The sequence below is a fragment of the Capricornis sumatraensis genome, chromosome 7 (genome assembly GCF_032405125.1).
Source record: "Capricornis sumatraensis isolate serow.1 chromosome 7, serow.2, whole genome shotgun sequence".
Lineage (NCBI taxonomy): Eukaryota > Metazoa > Chordata > Mammalia > Artiodactyla > Bovidae > Capricornis > Capricornis sumatraensis.
This window is the reverse complement of record NC_091075.1, coordinates 8,644,519-8,661,740: the sequence shown is the minus strand read 5'-3', so window position 1 is coordinate 8,661,740 and position 17,222 is coordinate 8,644,519. Positions and strand designations below refer to the sequence as shown.

Sequence of the window (17,222 nt, the reverse complement as noted above, 5' to 3'; positions counted from 1 at the left end):
GCATTATAGATTATTAGAAGATACTGAATATAGCTTCCTGTGCTACATAGTAGGTCCTTGTTGTTTAAGATTATTTTATTTTCTAAAAATATTTTTTCTTATTTATTTGCTGAATCGGGTCTTAGTTGTTCTCAGGTGAGAACTTCTGTTGTGGCACAAGGATGCTCTCATTGTGGTGCACAGCTCAGTAGCTGCGGTGCACAATCTTAGCTGCTCCACAGCAGGTGGGATCTTGTTCCCTGGCCAGGGATTGAACCTGCGTCCCCTGCATTCCAAGGTGAATTCTTAACTGCTGGACCACCAGGGAAGTCCCTAAGATACTATTTTAATTAACAAGTAGAGTTCCTCCTTTATCATCTGGCCAGTTTTAAGGAAAGAAACTAAAGCCTCAAAATACACTTGGTACATTTGGTGGTTTCACAGTATGTCCACCCACCCTTTGACATTCCTCTCTTCAAGAGCTACAGCCTCACGGCCCTCCTCCTGAGTCTGGATCTGATGCCTGGCTTCTTTCCTTTTCTTTTTTAATATTTATTTATTTGGCTACCTCACGTCTTAGCTGCAGAACAGGTGAGCTCTGGTTGCAGCAGGCAAACTCTTAGTTGAGGCATGTGGGATCTAGTTCCTTGACCAAGGATCGAACCCAGACCTTCTGCACTAGGGGTGTGGAGCCTTAGCCCCTGGACCCCCAGGGAAGTCCCTGACACCTGCCTTCTAGTGACTAGTTACTATGAGGCAAAAGTGAGCAGCTCTGGGGACCTGATCATCCAAGGCGCTGCTGATTTCTCTGTGCTCACTCTCTGCCACGTGCTGAGGACAGGGCGTGATATGGGAGGGTCTCCTGCCAGGGCGAGCGAGCCCTCTGGGAAGCGCACGCTCACGCGCGAGGCAGGTGTCCCTGCAGCATCCTGAGTGCAGCCGCGGGCAGGGAGCCGGGGCCGGAGCCACCCAGATGGCTAGGCTGCTCTGGCATTCCTGAACCACGGAAACAGATAACAGAGGCTGCTGTTCAAAATAAGCTTAGAGATCATTAATGTCACCCTCATGATCACCAACTAATTAGTAATAATCAAATGGATCTGGAATTCTAAATCCAGACCATTTTCACTTTACTTCACCAAGTGATGCCAAAAAAAAAAAAAAAAAAAACCCACACAAAGATGATTATGATTCAAAAAATTTTAAATATCATCTCTTACACTTTAATTTGAACTCTGCATATAATATTACTTTCCACTCTGTGGTAGAAGAGAAATAAGTAGGAACTTTTCGATGTGGATTTAATAAGAAGGAATATAAAATACATAGTTTATAAAGCATTTTACCTATATAATCTTAGCTTTTAGATGGGTACAGGTATTCATATATATATATCTACTGATAGCAGCCATGTCACTGACAACTATCTTAACTCTTTAAGAATGTATACAAATTAATAATGCATGAAAGTTATTTAATAATAAAAATCCATCCCAAGGCCTAATTATGTGGCTCTGGGTCAGATGTTATACAAAGAAATTACGAATATCTGCAACTGGTTCCCGGAGAAGGCAATGGCACCCCACTCCAGTACTCTTGGCTGGAAAATCCCATGGGCGGAGGAGCCCGGTGGGCTGCAGTCCATGGGGTCGCTAAGAGTTGGATATGACTGAGCAACTTCACTTTCACTTTTCACTTTCATGCATTGGAGAAGGAAATGGCAACCCACTCCCGTGTTCTTGCCTAGAGAATCCCAGGGACGGGGGAGCCTGGTGGGCTGCCCTCTATGGGGTCGCACACAGTCGGACACGACTGAAGCGACTCAGCAGCAGCTGCTGGTTCCAGACCTCTACTAGTCATACTTCAGGATCTATAGAAAACATCTCAAAATTAAACTTATAAATGCTCTATCAAACTTAAAATGAAGTGCGAGAATGATTATTCTAAAAGTACAATGAAGATAAACCTCATATTGAATAAAACACAGCATTTGCTCTGAACCAAATTTTCTGAGCATCCACAATAAAATTTGTGTAAATATAGCCTACCATTAACGTAATATTCAGTCTCAAGGGTTTATTCACTTTTCTCCTGGATCAGCAGTGTGGCCTCAGGGATCAAACCTATTAGTACTATATTGTTCCTCTGATACTCTTAAGAAATGTTTTTTCCTGAGGAAAATAGTTACCATCTTCTTTGTAAAATATACTTGTTTATTATGCAAAGGGCAATGTGGAAAAGGAAAAGAAAAGACCATCAACATCAAGATATCAAGTCTGGAACCATCGGAAACTTTTCAGAGTATTTCTGTTTTGTTTCTAAAACAAAGCTATGAAAATGTCACAGGGGAATAAATGCAATGGACATTTTATAAATTAAAAATATATATATAACCGGCCAATTCTTTAGGACTAGAATAGATCTAGACCCGCTGCCCGTCTACAATTACACTCTCCTTATTCGTGTAGCTGTTTTCATCTAGGCCGATTTGGAATTGTAGGATGATGTATAAAGCTCTAACATTTATTTTTCGAAGCTTACGTGTCCAGTTTAAGAAAAGCTCAGTTGGTAGTGCAAGCAGGATGTCATAGGCAAGTATTTAGCCTGCCTCCACCATCTCCCAGCTTCCTCTCTCAAGGCTGTGGGATCAACACTGCAGGGATCTGCTGTATGAAACCACAGCTTTCATCCTTCCTCTGTGATTTCTCCGGCTCTTAAAATCCAGACTTTCAACTTATGTACTGACTAACGAACTTATTTAACATTTGTTCTGTTACCTTGTATTTAATTTTGATACAAAATCTTCTCAATGAAACTGAAAAGAAAAATTTTTAAAGTATCTTCCTTGCTTCATTAAAAAAAAAACAAAACCTCATTGCCTAGACCAGTGCTTTACATATTACAATGATTCAACAACTACTTTTAAGATTAGATGATTTAGGAGGGGATGACCGGCCCCATCACTTCATGGCAAACAGTTCGGGAAACAGTGGAAACAGTGGCAAACTTTGTTTTTTGGGCTCCAAAATCACTGCAGATGGTGACTGCAGCCATGAAATTAAAAGACGATTACTTCTTGGAAGGAAAGTTATGACCAACCTAGACAGCATATTAAAAAGCACAGACATTACTTTACCAACAAAGGTCCATCTAGTCAAAGCTATGGTTTTTCCAGTAATCACGTATGGATGTGAGAGTTGGACTATAAAGAAAGCTGAACACCGAAGAACTGATGCTTTTGAACTGGGTGTTGGAGAAGACTCTAGAGAGTCCCGTGGACTCCAAGGAGATCCAACCAGTCCATCCTAAAGGAAATCAGTCCTGAATATTCATTGGAAGGACTGATGCTGAAGCTGAAACTCCAATACTTTGGCCACCTGATGCAAAGACCTGACTCATATGAAAAGTGCCTGATGCTGGGAAAGATTGAAGGCAGGAGGATAAGAGGACAACAGAAGATGAGATGGTTGGATGGCATCACCAACTCAACGGACATAAGTTTGAGTAAACTCTGGGAATTGGTGATGGACAGGGAGGCCTGGCGTGCTGCAGTCCATGGGGTCGCAAAGAGTCAGACACGACTGAGCAACTGAACTGAACTGAGAAAATTTTTAAATGAGCAGATCAAGTCATGTAGCCTAAGTTTTGGAAAACATTTACTTTTTTATACTGCACTTAGATTCACACATTTGATTCCATTAATGCTTTACTTTATGATTTTCGGCATGCAACAAATCTCTCTGACTCATCAAAATATTTATATTATAAATATCATAAAATTAGCTGATATGTTTTGAAGTTTTTCAGGTTTCTTTTAAAAGAAGATATAAAGTTAGATAGCTAGCTAAAAATGCTCCTTTATCACACTGCAAACAAAAAAATCCTTACCATAAATACTTTATTATGGCTATTACATTTGCCCTGAAGAATTATGTCATCAAGTACGATAAGATAAACTCAAGATGATAAAAACAGAGGAGAATAAAAGCTCTGATTCTAAATTAGATTTCTACTTAATAACCAGAGTCGACATTCAACCAAGAGAAAACAGGTGTCAGCCTAACCTGACATTATTGGATATAATCTCCACCTCAGATCAATATGAACATTTTCTAGAACTTGCATTATTTCACAGTGTCCTGGCTTCTACCTCACTGATGCAGCCATTATAAAACAAAGCACTCATCTCCACACACCATAACAAGCAATACTTCAAGAGAGGGTAGTATTTCAGGAATAGATCAGCTGAGCTACAGAGAAAGAGCTGAGTTTCCCTGCTGCTGCTGCTAAGTCGCTTCAGTCATGCCTGACTCTGTGCGACCCATAGACAGCAGCCCACCAGGCTCCCCTGTCCACAGGGCTCACCAGGCAAGAATACTGGAGTGGGTTGTCACTTCCTCCTCCTGAGTTTCCCTACGCTTCTTTACTAAACATAGAAGAACCATCTAGTTATAGTAATAACTAATGCACGTGACAAAAATTTAAAAATGGATCCAAGTGCCCAGGTCTGAAAAATCCAGTGTTAAGCCTAAAAGAAATTTAACAGCAGCTCTAAAACTTCACACACTTGCTGCAAATGTTTTCATGAGGCTTCCTGACTCACCCAGATTCACATGAACCATGCTCCTGTGGCTCATATCCCTGGAAAACATTTCTTCATGTTTACTGGCTGTATCACTCTGAACACATTATAAAGGGCAGACTCTGACCCCTCTTCCTCCCCACCCCCACCTGCTCCCTTTCTTCTTTTTTTTTCCAACTTAAAAAAAGTCTGCCGGCAGAGCGGTTTCAACACAACTCTGAAGAGCCACCAGAATATAGCCAGTTCTCCTTGTCTCCACCTTCAAGCCCTGCTTCTCCGTGCTCACATCAGGGAACGTCCCTCCCCCAAATCAAAAGTAATCTAAACATTTACTGCAGCAGCTCAAGAAAACAATGAGGCGGAAGAAAGAGACTGCAGTCGTCGTCCACAGTGGAATTCTAAAAAACCCTCTCGCCTAGGTTTCAATTTCAGATTCGCCAAGTTTTAGTTATGTGACTTTGGCCAAGTTCCCTAAATGTCCTGTATCTCAGTTTCATCTTCTGTACGTGGGAATAAAATAATGACCACTTCCTCTGGTTGTGACAAAGATTTAAAAGAATTAACAGGCATCGAGTCCTCTGAACAGTTTCCACAGGATAAGCAGTTATTTCCCAAGTCCTACCCACGTTGTTCCTCAAACCATTTTATTATACAGCCTAGACTGGCTCTTTTCTCTCCCTTGACCCCTTTACTTTTTGTCTTCATTCATTTTCTCTAGCCAATAGTTCTGTGACCTTTCCCAAATAAATTAGTTTAGCTTCGTCTAGCATTTCCAGTCTGCTCCCTACCACCACCACCCTTTGCCCATTAACCCCACTGTCTTAGAAGGGAGTATACAGAGAGGGTAAGGCTGTAAACATCTATCCTCTATGACTTAAAAAAAATTCTATCACAGAAGTTTTAGGAATATCTATGATCTTGACTTTCAAAAAGGCATCGCACTATGATACTTACAATTGTAACACTAATGAAAAGAACTCCTGAAAATGTGTAATTACTTGAAAGATTTCACAAGAAGAGAGGCAGATGAAGTGATTACATATTTTACTGAATCTTAAAAATCTTCCTGAATATTCTGGACTATGTTGTAGTTCAGACTCTAGTATTCAGTATTCAACTGCTCCTTTCAATCAGCTCTCCAGAGCCGGTACCTTAAGAAACGGGGGTCACTGAAAGGTGCCAAGGCATTTAATAAAGAATCAATAATCATATTTCATCTTTGGTTCCTTGGTAATTAGGTGGAGTCAGTGTCCGCTTACTCAATACAACTGCACTAACACAAAGGGAAGAAACCAAATTTACTTTTCCTCATTTATGAGCAAAAACAATGAAAAGTATCTTTCTTTGAAGCTTAAGGTTTGTTAGAGGGTGAACAGACCAGTCAGGGACTGTGCTGGCCGTCATCTGATCCCAGCTGCCTGGTTATTATGTGACTGATGACCTCTTCATCCTTTTTTTCTCATGAAAGTTCCATGTCTCCTCTAAACAAATGACAGCTGACATTTATTGATCACTTCCCGTGTGCCAGGAATTATGTCAAGCCCTTTGCGTGAACAAATACATTTAATCTTTACAACAACCCTGTCCTTTTACCAACGTCCTTTTACAACCCTCATTCAGCAGATGAGGAAACTGAAGAGCCAAGGGATTAACCAATTCCATCCTGGTTTCTCATCAAGTAAGTGTTGGAGACTGGATTCAAGCCCAGAGCAAGCATAACAAGTACTGCCCAAAGCCCTACTGGGGCTCTCCCATTGTGATTTAAAAAGCTTCGTGGGAGAAAGAGCAGTTTTCTATTGTATGTACACAAGAGCAAACATTGCCCCCAGTTTGTTTATGTAGCTATAAATCCAAAGATAATTGTGGAATCCATACAGTTCATCTTCTTAGTGTTCTTGGTCAGCTAAATGACTTTTTATACCACAACCAAGCTGAGAGTATGACTGTTTTTCCTGACTGGTTCTCTTCTTTCCTTTTTTTCTGAAGAAATAATTCTCACAGGAAATAATTTCAAACCCAGCAGTGTGAGCGTGGGAGGAGAGGACAAAGAACGGGGAGGGTCAGCAAGATGTTTAAAAAGCTGTGTTTGGAAACCTTCCCATCAGTAAAGTTACTAAGACGCCAGTGAAGTCACTGAAAATTTTTTATCTCATGAAATGTTCTGTGTGAATAAGCTTTTGTGAAAACCAGTGAAGAGCTCAGTCTTCTCATCAAATCATCGCAGGGTAAAATGGAGACAGCAGGGGAGGAAGAAGAGGCCTGGAGGCAGGCAATGCTGAGAATGCCGAACAATGCAGCAGAAATCTTAGGCGGGGCTCTGGAGAGTCGCAATCTGGGGACCTGTGGCTGAGCCCACTTTACTCAGGTCTGTAAGTGAGCAGATGGCCCGTGACTGTGAGCGAGGTTATTTATTCATGCAATCAAATTTAAGCGCTAAAACTTTAAAAAATTGACACCAACACGTGTTGCCTAGGATGTGAAGCAACTAGAACTCTCATACACATCAACAGTAGAAAAGCATACGGCACAGTCACTTTGGAAAGGACTTTGGAAATTTCTGATAGAGTTCAACAAACACCCAACACACGACCTGGAAACACCCCTCGTATCTATTTACCCAAGAGAAGCGAAAATATGTCTACGAAAAGACCAGTATGCAAACATCAACAGAGTGTCTTCTCCTCAGAGACAAACACTGGAAACAACTCAAAAGCCTACCAACGGATGAACAGATAATCAAATTGTGGCACATCCACACCATGGAATAACCACTCAGCAGTAACAGAGGAACACACTACTTACACACGCAAGAGCAGGGATGAATCACAAGCATGACACTAAGCGAAAGAAGGCAGACGCGCAAGACTGCAAACGGCGTGACTCCACTTACGTGATGCATATGACATTCTAGAAAAGGCAAGATACCAGCGACAGAAAACGGGTCAGGGCTGCCGGCAGCTGGGGGTTGAGGGAGGAGAAGATCGACTACAGGGAGTGCAGCGAAGTGTCTGAGGGGACGGAAATGCTTTGCACCTTTTAAAAATTTTATTAGTGTTGTTATTAATTTGGCTGCACTGGGATCTTCAGCTGTAGCACATGGGATCTAGTTCCCTGACCAAGGATCGAACCGCAGCCCCCTGCACTGGGAGGGCAGTCTTAGGCACTGGACCACGAGGAAAGTCCCAGATGTTCTGTATCTTGATGACAGTGGTAGTTACAGGACTGTACATGCACCTCTTGAAAACTCATCAAACTATACACTTAAAATGAGTGAATGTGATTACCTAACTGGTACCTCAGCACAGCAGGAGCTTTTGTTACTGTTGTTTTAGTTTAAGCGCCCCACTCCAGTCCTCTTGCCTGGAAAATCCCATGGACGGAGGAGCCTGGCAGGCTACAGTCCATGAGGTCGCAAAGAGTCGGACTCGACTAAGCGACTTCACTTCCTCACTGGCAGTTACAAAGACAGAAACGTGTACCCAGAGGATGCTCTCTTGCAGAAAGGCAGTCTCCTCACCCTGGTGATTTTGTTGCATATTCTCATGGATTCCCTCAATCCTCAGTGTTCATGCAACTTAGAAAGAGATGTTTAACAAGAGCATGATTTGGGCTAAGTCTCTCGACCAGTACAAAGTTGTTTCTCAGGCCATGGTTTTAAAACATACTTATAAACTAAAAGCTGAACATCACCTTCTTAAGTGCACACAATTACATCCTTGGTTTATAATTAGGGCAGCCAGATAAAACATAGGATGCCCAGTCAAATTTAATTTTAGATGAATAACAAATAGTTATTTTAGTATAACTACGTACTCCAATATTGCATAAGATATGCTCTCTATTTCTTTTATCTTGCAATCCAATTAAAGAACACCATTGGTCCATGTATGGTCTTTTCATTTATTCATTCACAATTAATTAGCTAATTAATTATGTAATCTTATATATATGTTTTAGCTGCAGGTATTTTTAGTAATCATGGCTGTAACTACCTTAAGAAACCATGTAGCAACTCTAAGGCACTGAGAAGGTATTTAGAAGACTGAGAAATTGCTGACTTGGGAACCTGTTCACCCAGCTGTGACTACAGGCCGGGTGCACCAGCATCACCTCAGTGCTTGTGGGACAGACTCACTCAGGGCTCACCTAGACGACTGAACTCAGAACCTGCATTTTAAGATTCGACATGCACATTCCTGTTTTGGAAGCACGGAGTTAGAGCACTGTATTTTAGCATACGTAGCGGGGATCAAAGGGAAGCTGACTCGAAGTACAGAAACTCCTCAGGAGAATATTTGAAAAGTTCAAGCATGACTTCAAGATCTGAATCATGGTACAATACAGGTACCAGGAATGAAATTGAAAGAAAGAAACGGAAATGGGAAACACTCATAGAAAAAGAATCTGTGGAACTTGGTAAAAGACTGGATGGGCTGCCCAGGTGGCTCAGTGGTGAAGTACCCACCTGCCAGTGCAGGAGAGGAGATGCAGGTTCCACCCGTGGGTCAGGAAGGACCCACTCCAGTATTCTTGCCTGGAAAATCTGCAGACAAAGGAGCCTGGCAGGCTATAGTCCATGCGGTTGCAGGAGTCCCACAGGACTTAGTGACTGAACAACAACAACTGTGGTTTTGGTATTTCTAAATGCTCCGCTGGTGATTCCACTTGCAGCCAAGCTTAGGAACCACAAATAGGAGCTCTTTCAATCTATTTGTTTTCAGGAAGAGAGATGATTTTCAACCCTGGCTACACTTTAGAATTATTTGAGGAGCTTTAAAAATGTATCAGTATCTACACCCTGCCCTTAGAGATTCTGATTTAATTTGTAACTTTTTAGAAGTTCCACAGTTGTTTGTAATGGGCACGCAGGGCTGAGAACACTCAAGTGAAGCATTCAGTTTAAATGATCATTTATTAACTATTTTTTCAAATAAATGTAAAATGAAGAGAGAATTCAGTATGTACAGAATCCAAACCTTCTAATTAGGTGAAATATAAACCAACCTATTTTCATCTGCTTGTTATAATTTCACAATAAATTTTGCCTGGAGTTAGCTACAATATCCATTTTTTTCAAAACCTCATTTTGAGTAAAAAATAAAATCAGTTGATGACCACTGAGATTGGATAACCATTTATGAAACAAGCATTATTCAAAGGCTCAAAATATAATATGAAATAAATTGATTATAATCACAACCACAATTATATATCTTAGGATAGAGTAAGGTCTTCAGGAAACAGAGATTAAAAAATTATATGTCTAAAGTGTATTTCTAGGTAAAAGTAAATAATCAGGATACAATTCTATTACTGAAGTCTAAATAAAACACATGAAGCAGAACACTTAGGCACTTTCCAGTTAACTGCACTAAAGCATTATTTCAGAAGTATGAAAAGTAAAAAAAAAATTTCAAAAAGAAAAATGCTTCCAAATGACCTTTGATAGAATGGAAAACTGGCTTACCTCTTCCCTATGATTCTTAATTGGCATACAAAGAATACTTTGTGTCCTGTAGCCTGTAATTTGGTCAACTTCGGCATTGAATCGAGGATCCTAGTAAGGAAGATGAAATTCAATTTAGTGACTGACTTGTTCAATGACTGATGTCATTTTTCTGATTTATAGAATTAGAGAAATCTAACCTTTGACTTACCTTGTTGCTCTGAATGTTAAATTTTATCACTGTAAAAGGTATCAAATCATGTAAGTACATATAATCTCTGACAAAGATAAGTTTAAAGTTTTTTAAGGAAGCTAGTGTTCACGAATAAATACAGATGCAAACAAATGTTAAAAAATAAAGAAAATTCAAAAAAGTAACCAATTTAGATAGTTTCACTTGAACTCCAGAAAGAGTGACAACTCTCCTCTTCTGTAATAAAAATTGCCTATTCCCATCTCATTGATTCTTCTGAAAAAGAAAAGCATCTCTGGTCTGAAGTTTTTTCCCATAAAACCCACCACCTCCAAAATGACCTTTGCAATACTGATGTTACTTCCCTTGTAACGACTGACCTTGTTCTGTGAATAGAGGAGCATGATGGGCTATAGTACATGGGGCCACAAAGAGCTGGACAAGACTGAGCGTAACACGACAGCAACAAACGACTGTTTATCTATTACCTCAGTATTCTGTATTTCTATCTCAGATGTAAGAATTAAAATCTTTTTTTATTTAATACAAGTGCATGGCCTTCATCAAACTATAAACAACTCCTTAATCTTCTGAATCTCTTTCCCCTTTCACAAAGTATGTCCTTGCACATCCAATAATCACAAAGGGCTTTTGAAATGTGTAAAAGTTCAAAATGTGGGTTAAAGAAAAAAACAGGCAGGCTATTTTCCATTAAACCAGATTAAGAAGATTAAAGTTAGGCTGTAAACTCCATGAGGGGCCTTTATTGGTTCATTGCTGTATTCCCAAGATCAACTCAGGAACTCAAAACCATTTGTTAAATAAATGAAGCAATTCATTAATGACTGATACAACCGTTATCCAATGTGATCATTTTTAGCTTACTATAGCTTGAAACAAATCTTGTAGAGGTAGGAGGATAAACTCAGGGAATGGACAGATACTAGCATATGAGATACAATTAGAATGGAAGCAAACATACCAGAATATAAATATCTGAATGAATATTGTTCCCTTCAAAGCAACAGCCTTGGGAACTTACATACTCAACCTAATAATAGAATTATTGTTGTAAAAATTCTGCTTTTGGAATTCCCTTTGGAAAATATGGAGTAGTCACACTGGAAAAATCCTCATCTCTGAAGGTCATTTCTTTCTTTTTTTTTTTTTTTTTAATTAGTCTAATGTCACGCAAAGCCAAAGCTGTGAATGAAGTAAATGATTACACTAAATTCCATCAAACAAGGGTCAGAAATGAGGTCAATTTTCCCATTTAGAGGGCCGAACTTGGCCTTAAAGACAAACTTTCAAAAGAAAAGTTACAAAATGGTGGCAAATCAACATAAATATTTTATATTACAAATGAACACTATTGCATTTTAATTTTTCTGCAAACATGGTCAAAGTTGTATTGAAAAGACACAGAAAATCTTGCCTGAATGTTTCCAAAAAACAGTTTTAAATAACATGCTATATTGCAAGGTATCTAAAGAAAGCAGACAGGCTACTGATATGGATGAATTAAAAGAAGTTAAACATTATGAATTTATACAGGGAATTATTCCATAAGCTAATAATCAAAATGTGAATGGAAATGCATCCTCAGCAATTATTTTGTTAATGAATATCTGAATTACAAGACCAATTTATAAAGAAGAGGATTAAACCCAACTATCTAATCAAAGCAAGAGTTTGAAATGGATAGGACTTCCACAGATTTTTGTGTATACTGGAAGTTTAAAATAAACAGCAACCTTGGATTTCCCTCTTCTGTGAAAGAAGTAGGAGTAACGTCCGCCTCAAAATCACTTTAAGAGAATCTTGGCATCTCAAAGAATTTGCCTTTAACAATGCATCAGTGCAAGGGCTACAAACGCGGAGAACTTCTAACGCTTCTAGGCCCAGGAACCACGGAAAGAAAAATGGAGCACTACTGTTACTATTGTTATTTCTTTCACTGTGAATGAGAACATGACAGTGGGAAAAAAAACCACACACACAAAGCTTAAATATCCATCTCCTATAAAAAACAACTATTAGCAGACTTGTCCTCCTGCTGGAAAATATCTGACCAGATCAAATAACTGAGACAGCTAAACCGCACACCGTGCAGAGGAGAACGCAGATGGCTGCACTGCAGTAATCTCGCTCCTCCAGGCAGCGCTCCTCCCACCACGGAGAAGGCAGGTGGTCCCCAAAGCAGCCACGGTTCCAAATGGAGCTGAATTCGGGGCTTCTAAAGTGCTTTACAAATAACTGATGAAAGAAGAGAAGGGAAGGGCAAGAGAGAAAGGGAAAGATACACCCAACTGAAAGCAGAGTTCCAGAGAAGAGCAAGGAGAGACAGGAAGGCCTTCTTAACCGAACAATGCAAAGAAATAGCAGAAAACAACAGAATGGGAAAGACTAGAGAGCTCTTCAAAAAACTGGATATATCAAGAGAACATTTCATCCAAGGATGGACACGAGGGACAGAAATGGTATGGACCTAACAGAAGCTGAAGAGTTTAACAAGAGGTGGCAAGAATACACAGAACTGTACAGGAAAGGTCTTAATGACCCAGATAACCATGATGGTGTGATCACTCACCTAGAGCCAGACATCCTGGAGTGTGAAGTCAAGAGGGCCTTAGGAAGCATCACCATGAATAAAGCTAGTGGAGGTGAAGGAATTCCATCTGAGCGGTTTCAAATCGTAAAAGGTGATGCTGTTCAAGTGCCACACTCATGTCAGCAAATTTAGAAACCTCAGCAGTGGCCACAGGACTAGAAAACGTGTTTTCATTCCAATTCCAAAGAAAGGCAATGCTAAAGAATTTTCAAGGTCAGCTGAGTCGCTCAGTCCTATCTGACTCTTGCGACCCCATGGACTGCAGCACACCAAGCCTCCCTGTCCATTACCAATTCCCAGAGCTTACTCAAACTCATGTCCACTGAGTCAATGACACCATCCAACCATCTCATCCTCTGTCATCCCCTTCTCCTCCTGTCTTCAATCTTTCCCAGCATCAGCGTCTTTTCTAAGGACTCAGTTCTTTGCATCAGGTGGCCGAATATTGCAGCTTCAGCTTCAGCATCAGTCCTTCCAATGAATATCCAGGACTGATTTCCTTTAGGACCAACCAGTTTGATCTCCTTGCAGTCAAGGGACTCTCAAGAGTCTTCTCCAGCACCACAGTTCAAAAGCATCAGTTCTTTGGTGCTCAGCTTTCTTTATGGTCCAGCTCTCAATCTTTAAACTACCATACAGTTGTGCTTCCCTCATAGCTAGTCGGTAAAGAATATGCCTGCAATGCAGGCGACCTGGGTTTGATTCCTGGGTCGGGAAGATCCCTTTGAGAAGAAAATGGCAGTCCACTCCAGTATTCTTGCCTGGAAAATCCCATGAAAAGAGGAGCCTGGCAGGCTACAGTCCAAGGGGTCGAAAGAGTCAGACACGACTTAGCGACTAAACCACCACCACAGTTGTGCTCATTTCACATGCTGGCAGGGTTATGCTCAAAGTCCTTCAAGCTAGGTTTCAGCAGTACATGAACCAAAAATTACTTCCAAATGTACAAGCTGGGTTTAGAAAAGTCAAATGAACCAGAGATCAAATTGCCAATATTTCTTTGATCACAGAGAAAGGAAGCGAATTCCAGAAAGAAAAAAAACATTTGTTTGACTATGCTTCTTTGACTATGTTAAAGCCTTTGACTGTGTGGATTACAACAAACTGGAAGATTCTGAAAGAGATGGGAATACCAGACCACTTTACCTGTCTCCTGAGAAACCTGTATGCAGGTTAACAAACAACAGTTAGAACCAGACATGGAATAAATGACTGGTTCAAAACCGGGAAAGAAGTGTGACAAGGCTGTATATTGTCACCCTTAAATTGAATTAAATTAAATTGAATTGTAACAATTTAATAAAAATTGCTAAGTTTTATTTAACTTAAGGAGATCCAACCAGTCCATCCTAAAGGAGATCAGTCTTGAGTGTTCACTGGAAGGACTGATGTTGAAGCTGAAACTCCAATACTTCGGCCACCTCATGCAAAGAACTGACTCATTTGAAAAGACCCTCATGCTGGGAAAGACTGATGGCGGGAGGAGAAGGGGACAACAGAGGATGAGATGGTTGGATGGCATCACCGACTCAATGGACATGAGTTTGGGTAAACTCTAGGAGTTGGTGATGGACAGGGAAGCCTGGCGTGTTGTGGCCCATAGGGTCACAAAGAGTTGGACACGACTAAGTGATGAAATGTATGCAGAGTACATAATGCAAAATGCTGGGCTGGATTTTTGAATCATATGCTGGACTCAAGATTGCTGGGAGAAATATCAACAACCTCAGGAATGCAGATGATACCACTCTAATGGCAGAAAGTGAAGATGAACTAAAGAGCCTCTTGATGAGGCTGAGAGAGGAGAGTGAAAAAGCTGGCTTGAAACTCAACATTCAAAAAACTAAGATTATGGCATCCAATCCCACCACTTCACGGCAAATAGAAGGAAAAAGTAGAAGCAGCGACAGATTTTATTTTCTTGGGCTCCAAAATCACTGTGGACAGTAACTGCAGCCATGAAATTAAGACGCTTGCTCCTTGCAAGGAAACCTATGACAAACCTAGACAGTGTATTAAAAAGCAGAGACATCACTTTGCTGACAAATATCTGTCTAGTCAAAGCTATGGTTTTTCCAGTGGTCATGTACAGCTGTGAGAGTTGGACCAGAAAGAAGGCTGAGCACTGAAGAATTGATGCTTTATTACTCTGGTGCTGGAGAAGACTCTTGAGAATCCCTTGGACAGCAAGGAGATCAAACCAGTCAGTCCTGAAGGAAACCAATCCTGAATATTCACTAGAAGGATGAATGCTGAAGCTGGTGCTCCAACAGTCTGGGCACCTGATACAAAGTCTCTCACTGGAAAAGACCCTGATGCTGGGAAAGATTGAAGGCAGAAGGAGAAGGCGGCAGCAGAGGATGAGATGGTCAGACAACATCACAGACTCAGTGGACTGAATCTGAGCGAACTCCAGGATATAGTGAAGGACAGGGGACTCTGGCATGCTGCAGTTCATGCAGTCGCAAAGAGTCATACAAGACTTAGAGACTGAACACCAGCAATAACAAAAGGGCTGGGATGTGCGAGGCAAAGTACCTGATAAGACAGGCTGTGCTGTGGGTGGGGTAGGGCATAAAGGAGGAGCGGCAGAAGACAGTGGCTAGCCAGGTGGAACATGTACTTGGGAAGACTCTTAAGAGAACAAGCAAAAACTACCTGTTGAAAGCTGAAAGTGGAATAGTGCTACCAATTACAAAAATGTTTGAAGACACTGGGGTCCCACCCATCAGAGGTACCTTCCAGTAATTTCACTGCCTGCAAGAATAAAGGTCAGCCCTGTTTTAAAAGAAGATGATATAATCCAATGACTTTCAACAAACAGTCACAATGTCCAGCCTACAATAAACATAGTCACAACAAATGAAGAAATAGGAAACTGCAACCCATAGTGAAGAAAAAGAACAGTCAATAAAAAATGACCCCAGGATGATTCAGATATTGGAATTAACAACAAGAACTTCAAAGAAGCTATTATAAATGTACTTAAAAACTTAAAATATGGTAATAATGAACAGATGAGTATCTCTGCAAAGAAAGAAAAAAAAGTCTTTTTAAAAAGCCTGATGGAAATTCCAGAACTGAGAAGTACAAAGTCTAAAATGAAGAGTCCGCTGATCAACAGCAGATTGGATGAGTCAGTAGAAGGTGGATTGAGTCTGAAGGTAGACTGAGAAAGCACCTAAGCAAAAAGACAGAGGAAAAACAGAAACTATAAGAAGTTAACAGAGCCTCAGTGTTCTCTGGGACAACATTAAATGGTCTAACACATATACAAGTGGAGTGCAAAGAGAAGAAAATGGGGCTGAAAAAAAATATTTAAACACATGACCAAAAATTCCCTAAAGTCAGTGAAAACCTTAAACATATACCCATAGTGTGGAAATGATACATAACATGAAACATGTAAGAAATGAAGGCTGGCTGACTTCTCATAAGAAAAGTGAAAACCAGAAAAAAGTGGGAAAACAGTTTAAATATTGAAAGAAAACTACTGTTAACCGAGAAGTATCTTTGTAGTAAAGATATCTCTCAAAATGATGGTTTAAACAAAATCAGAGAATTTGTCACCATCAGACCAATACTAAAGAAATACTAATGAAAGTTCTTCAGCCTGAAGAAACAGATTCTACAGAAAGAAATAAAGAGCTTGGAACTTGGCCTGCGCACAAGCACAAATATATAAACAATAACGAAATGGACCCCAAAAGATACTGCTGGGATTTATGTCCACGAGTGTCCTGCTGACATTTCTCTCTAGGAGTTTTATGGTAACAGGTCTTACATTTAGGTCTTTAATTCATTTTGAGTTTATTTTTGTGTATGGTGTTGTAGAACGTTCTAATTTCATTCTTTCACACATAGCTGTCTATTTTCCCAGCACCACTTATTGAAGAGACTGTCTTTTGTCCAGTGTATTCCTGCGTCTTTTGTTGTAAAATGGAATATTACTCATTCATGAAAAAGAATGAAATAATGTCATTTGCACAACGTGGATGGATCTAAGATTATCAGACTAAATGAAGTAAGCCAGACAGAGAAAGGTAATTATGATACTGCTTATGTGTGGAAGCTTTAAAAAAACCAAAAAGACACAAATTAACTTATTTACAAAACAGAAATCGATCTATACACATAGAAAACAAACTTATGGTTATCAAAGGGGAAAATGGGGCAATAAATTAGGTGTTTGGGATTAACCAGCTGTATATAAAAAAGATAACCAATAAGGGCCTACTGTAAACCTGGAGAACTATATTCAATATTTTATAATAACCTAAAAGGAAAAAAATCTGAAATATATGTGTATGTGTACATATATATACACACACACACACACATAACTTTACCACTGTGCTATACATCTGAACATGCCACTGTAAATCAACTATACTTCAGTTAAAAAAAGAAG

The 17,222-nt window shown here is 40.0% G+C and overlaps 1 protein-coding gene across 1 annotated transcript in view; it reads right to left on the bottom strand.

The window, feature by feature from the left end:
• The window catches only part of PDE5A (phosphodiesterase 5A), a 142,865-nt gene that overhangs the window by 95,215 nt on the left and 30,428 nt on the right, over window positions 1-17,222 (bottom strand). The window contains exon 3 of the mRNA XM_068975114.1: window positions 10,029-10,118. Coding sequence (XP_068831215.1) covers window positions 10,029-10,118 — 90 coding nt within the window. The remainder of the gene's footprint in view (window positions 1-10,028; window positions 10,119-17,222) is intronic.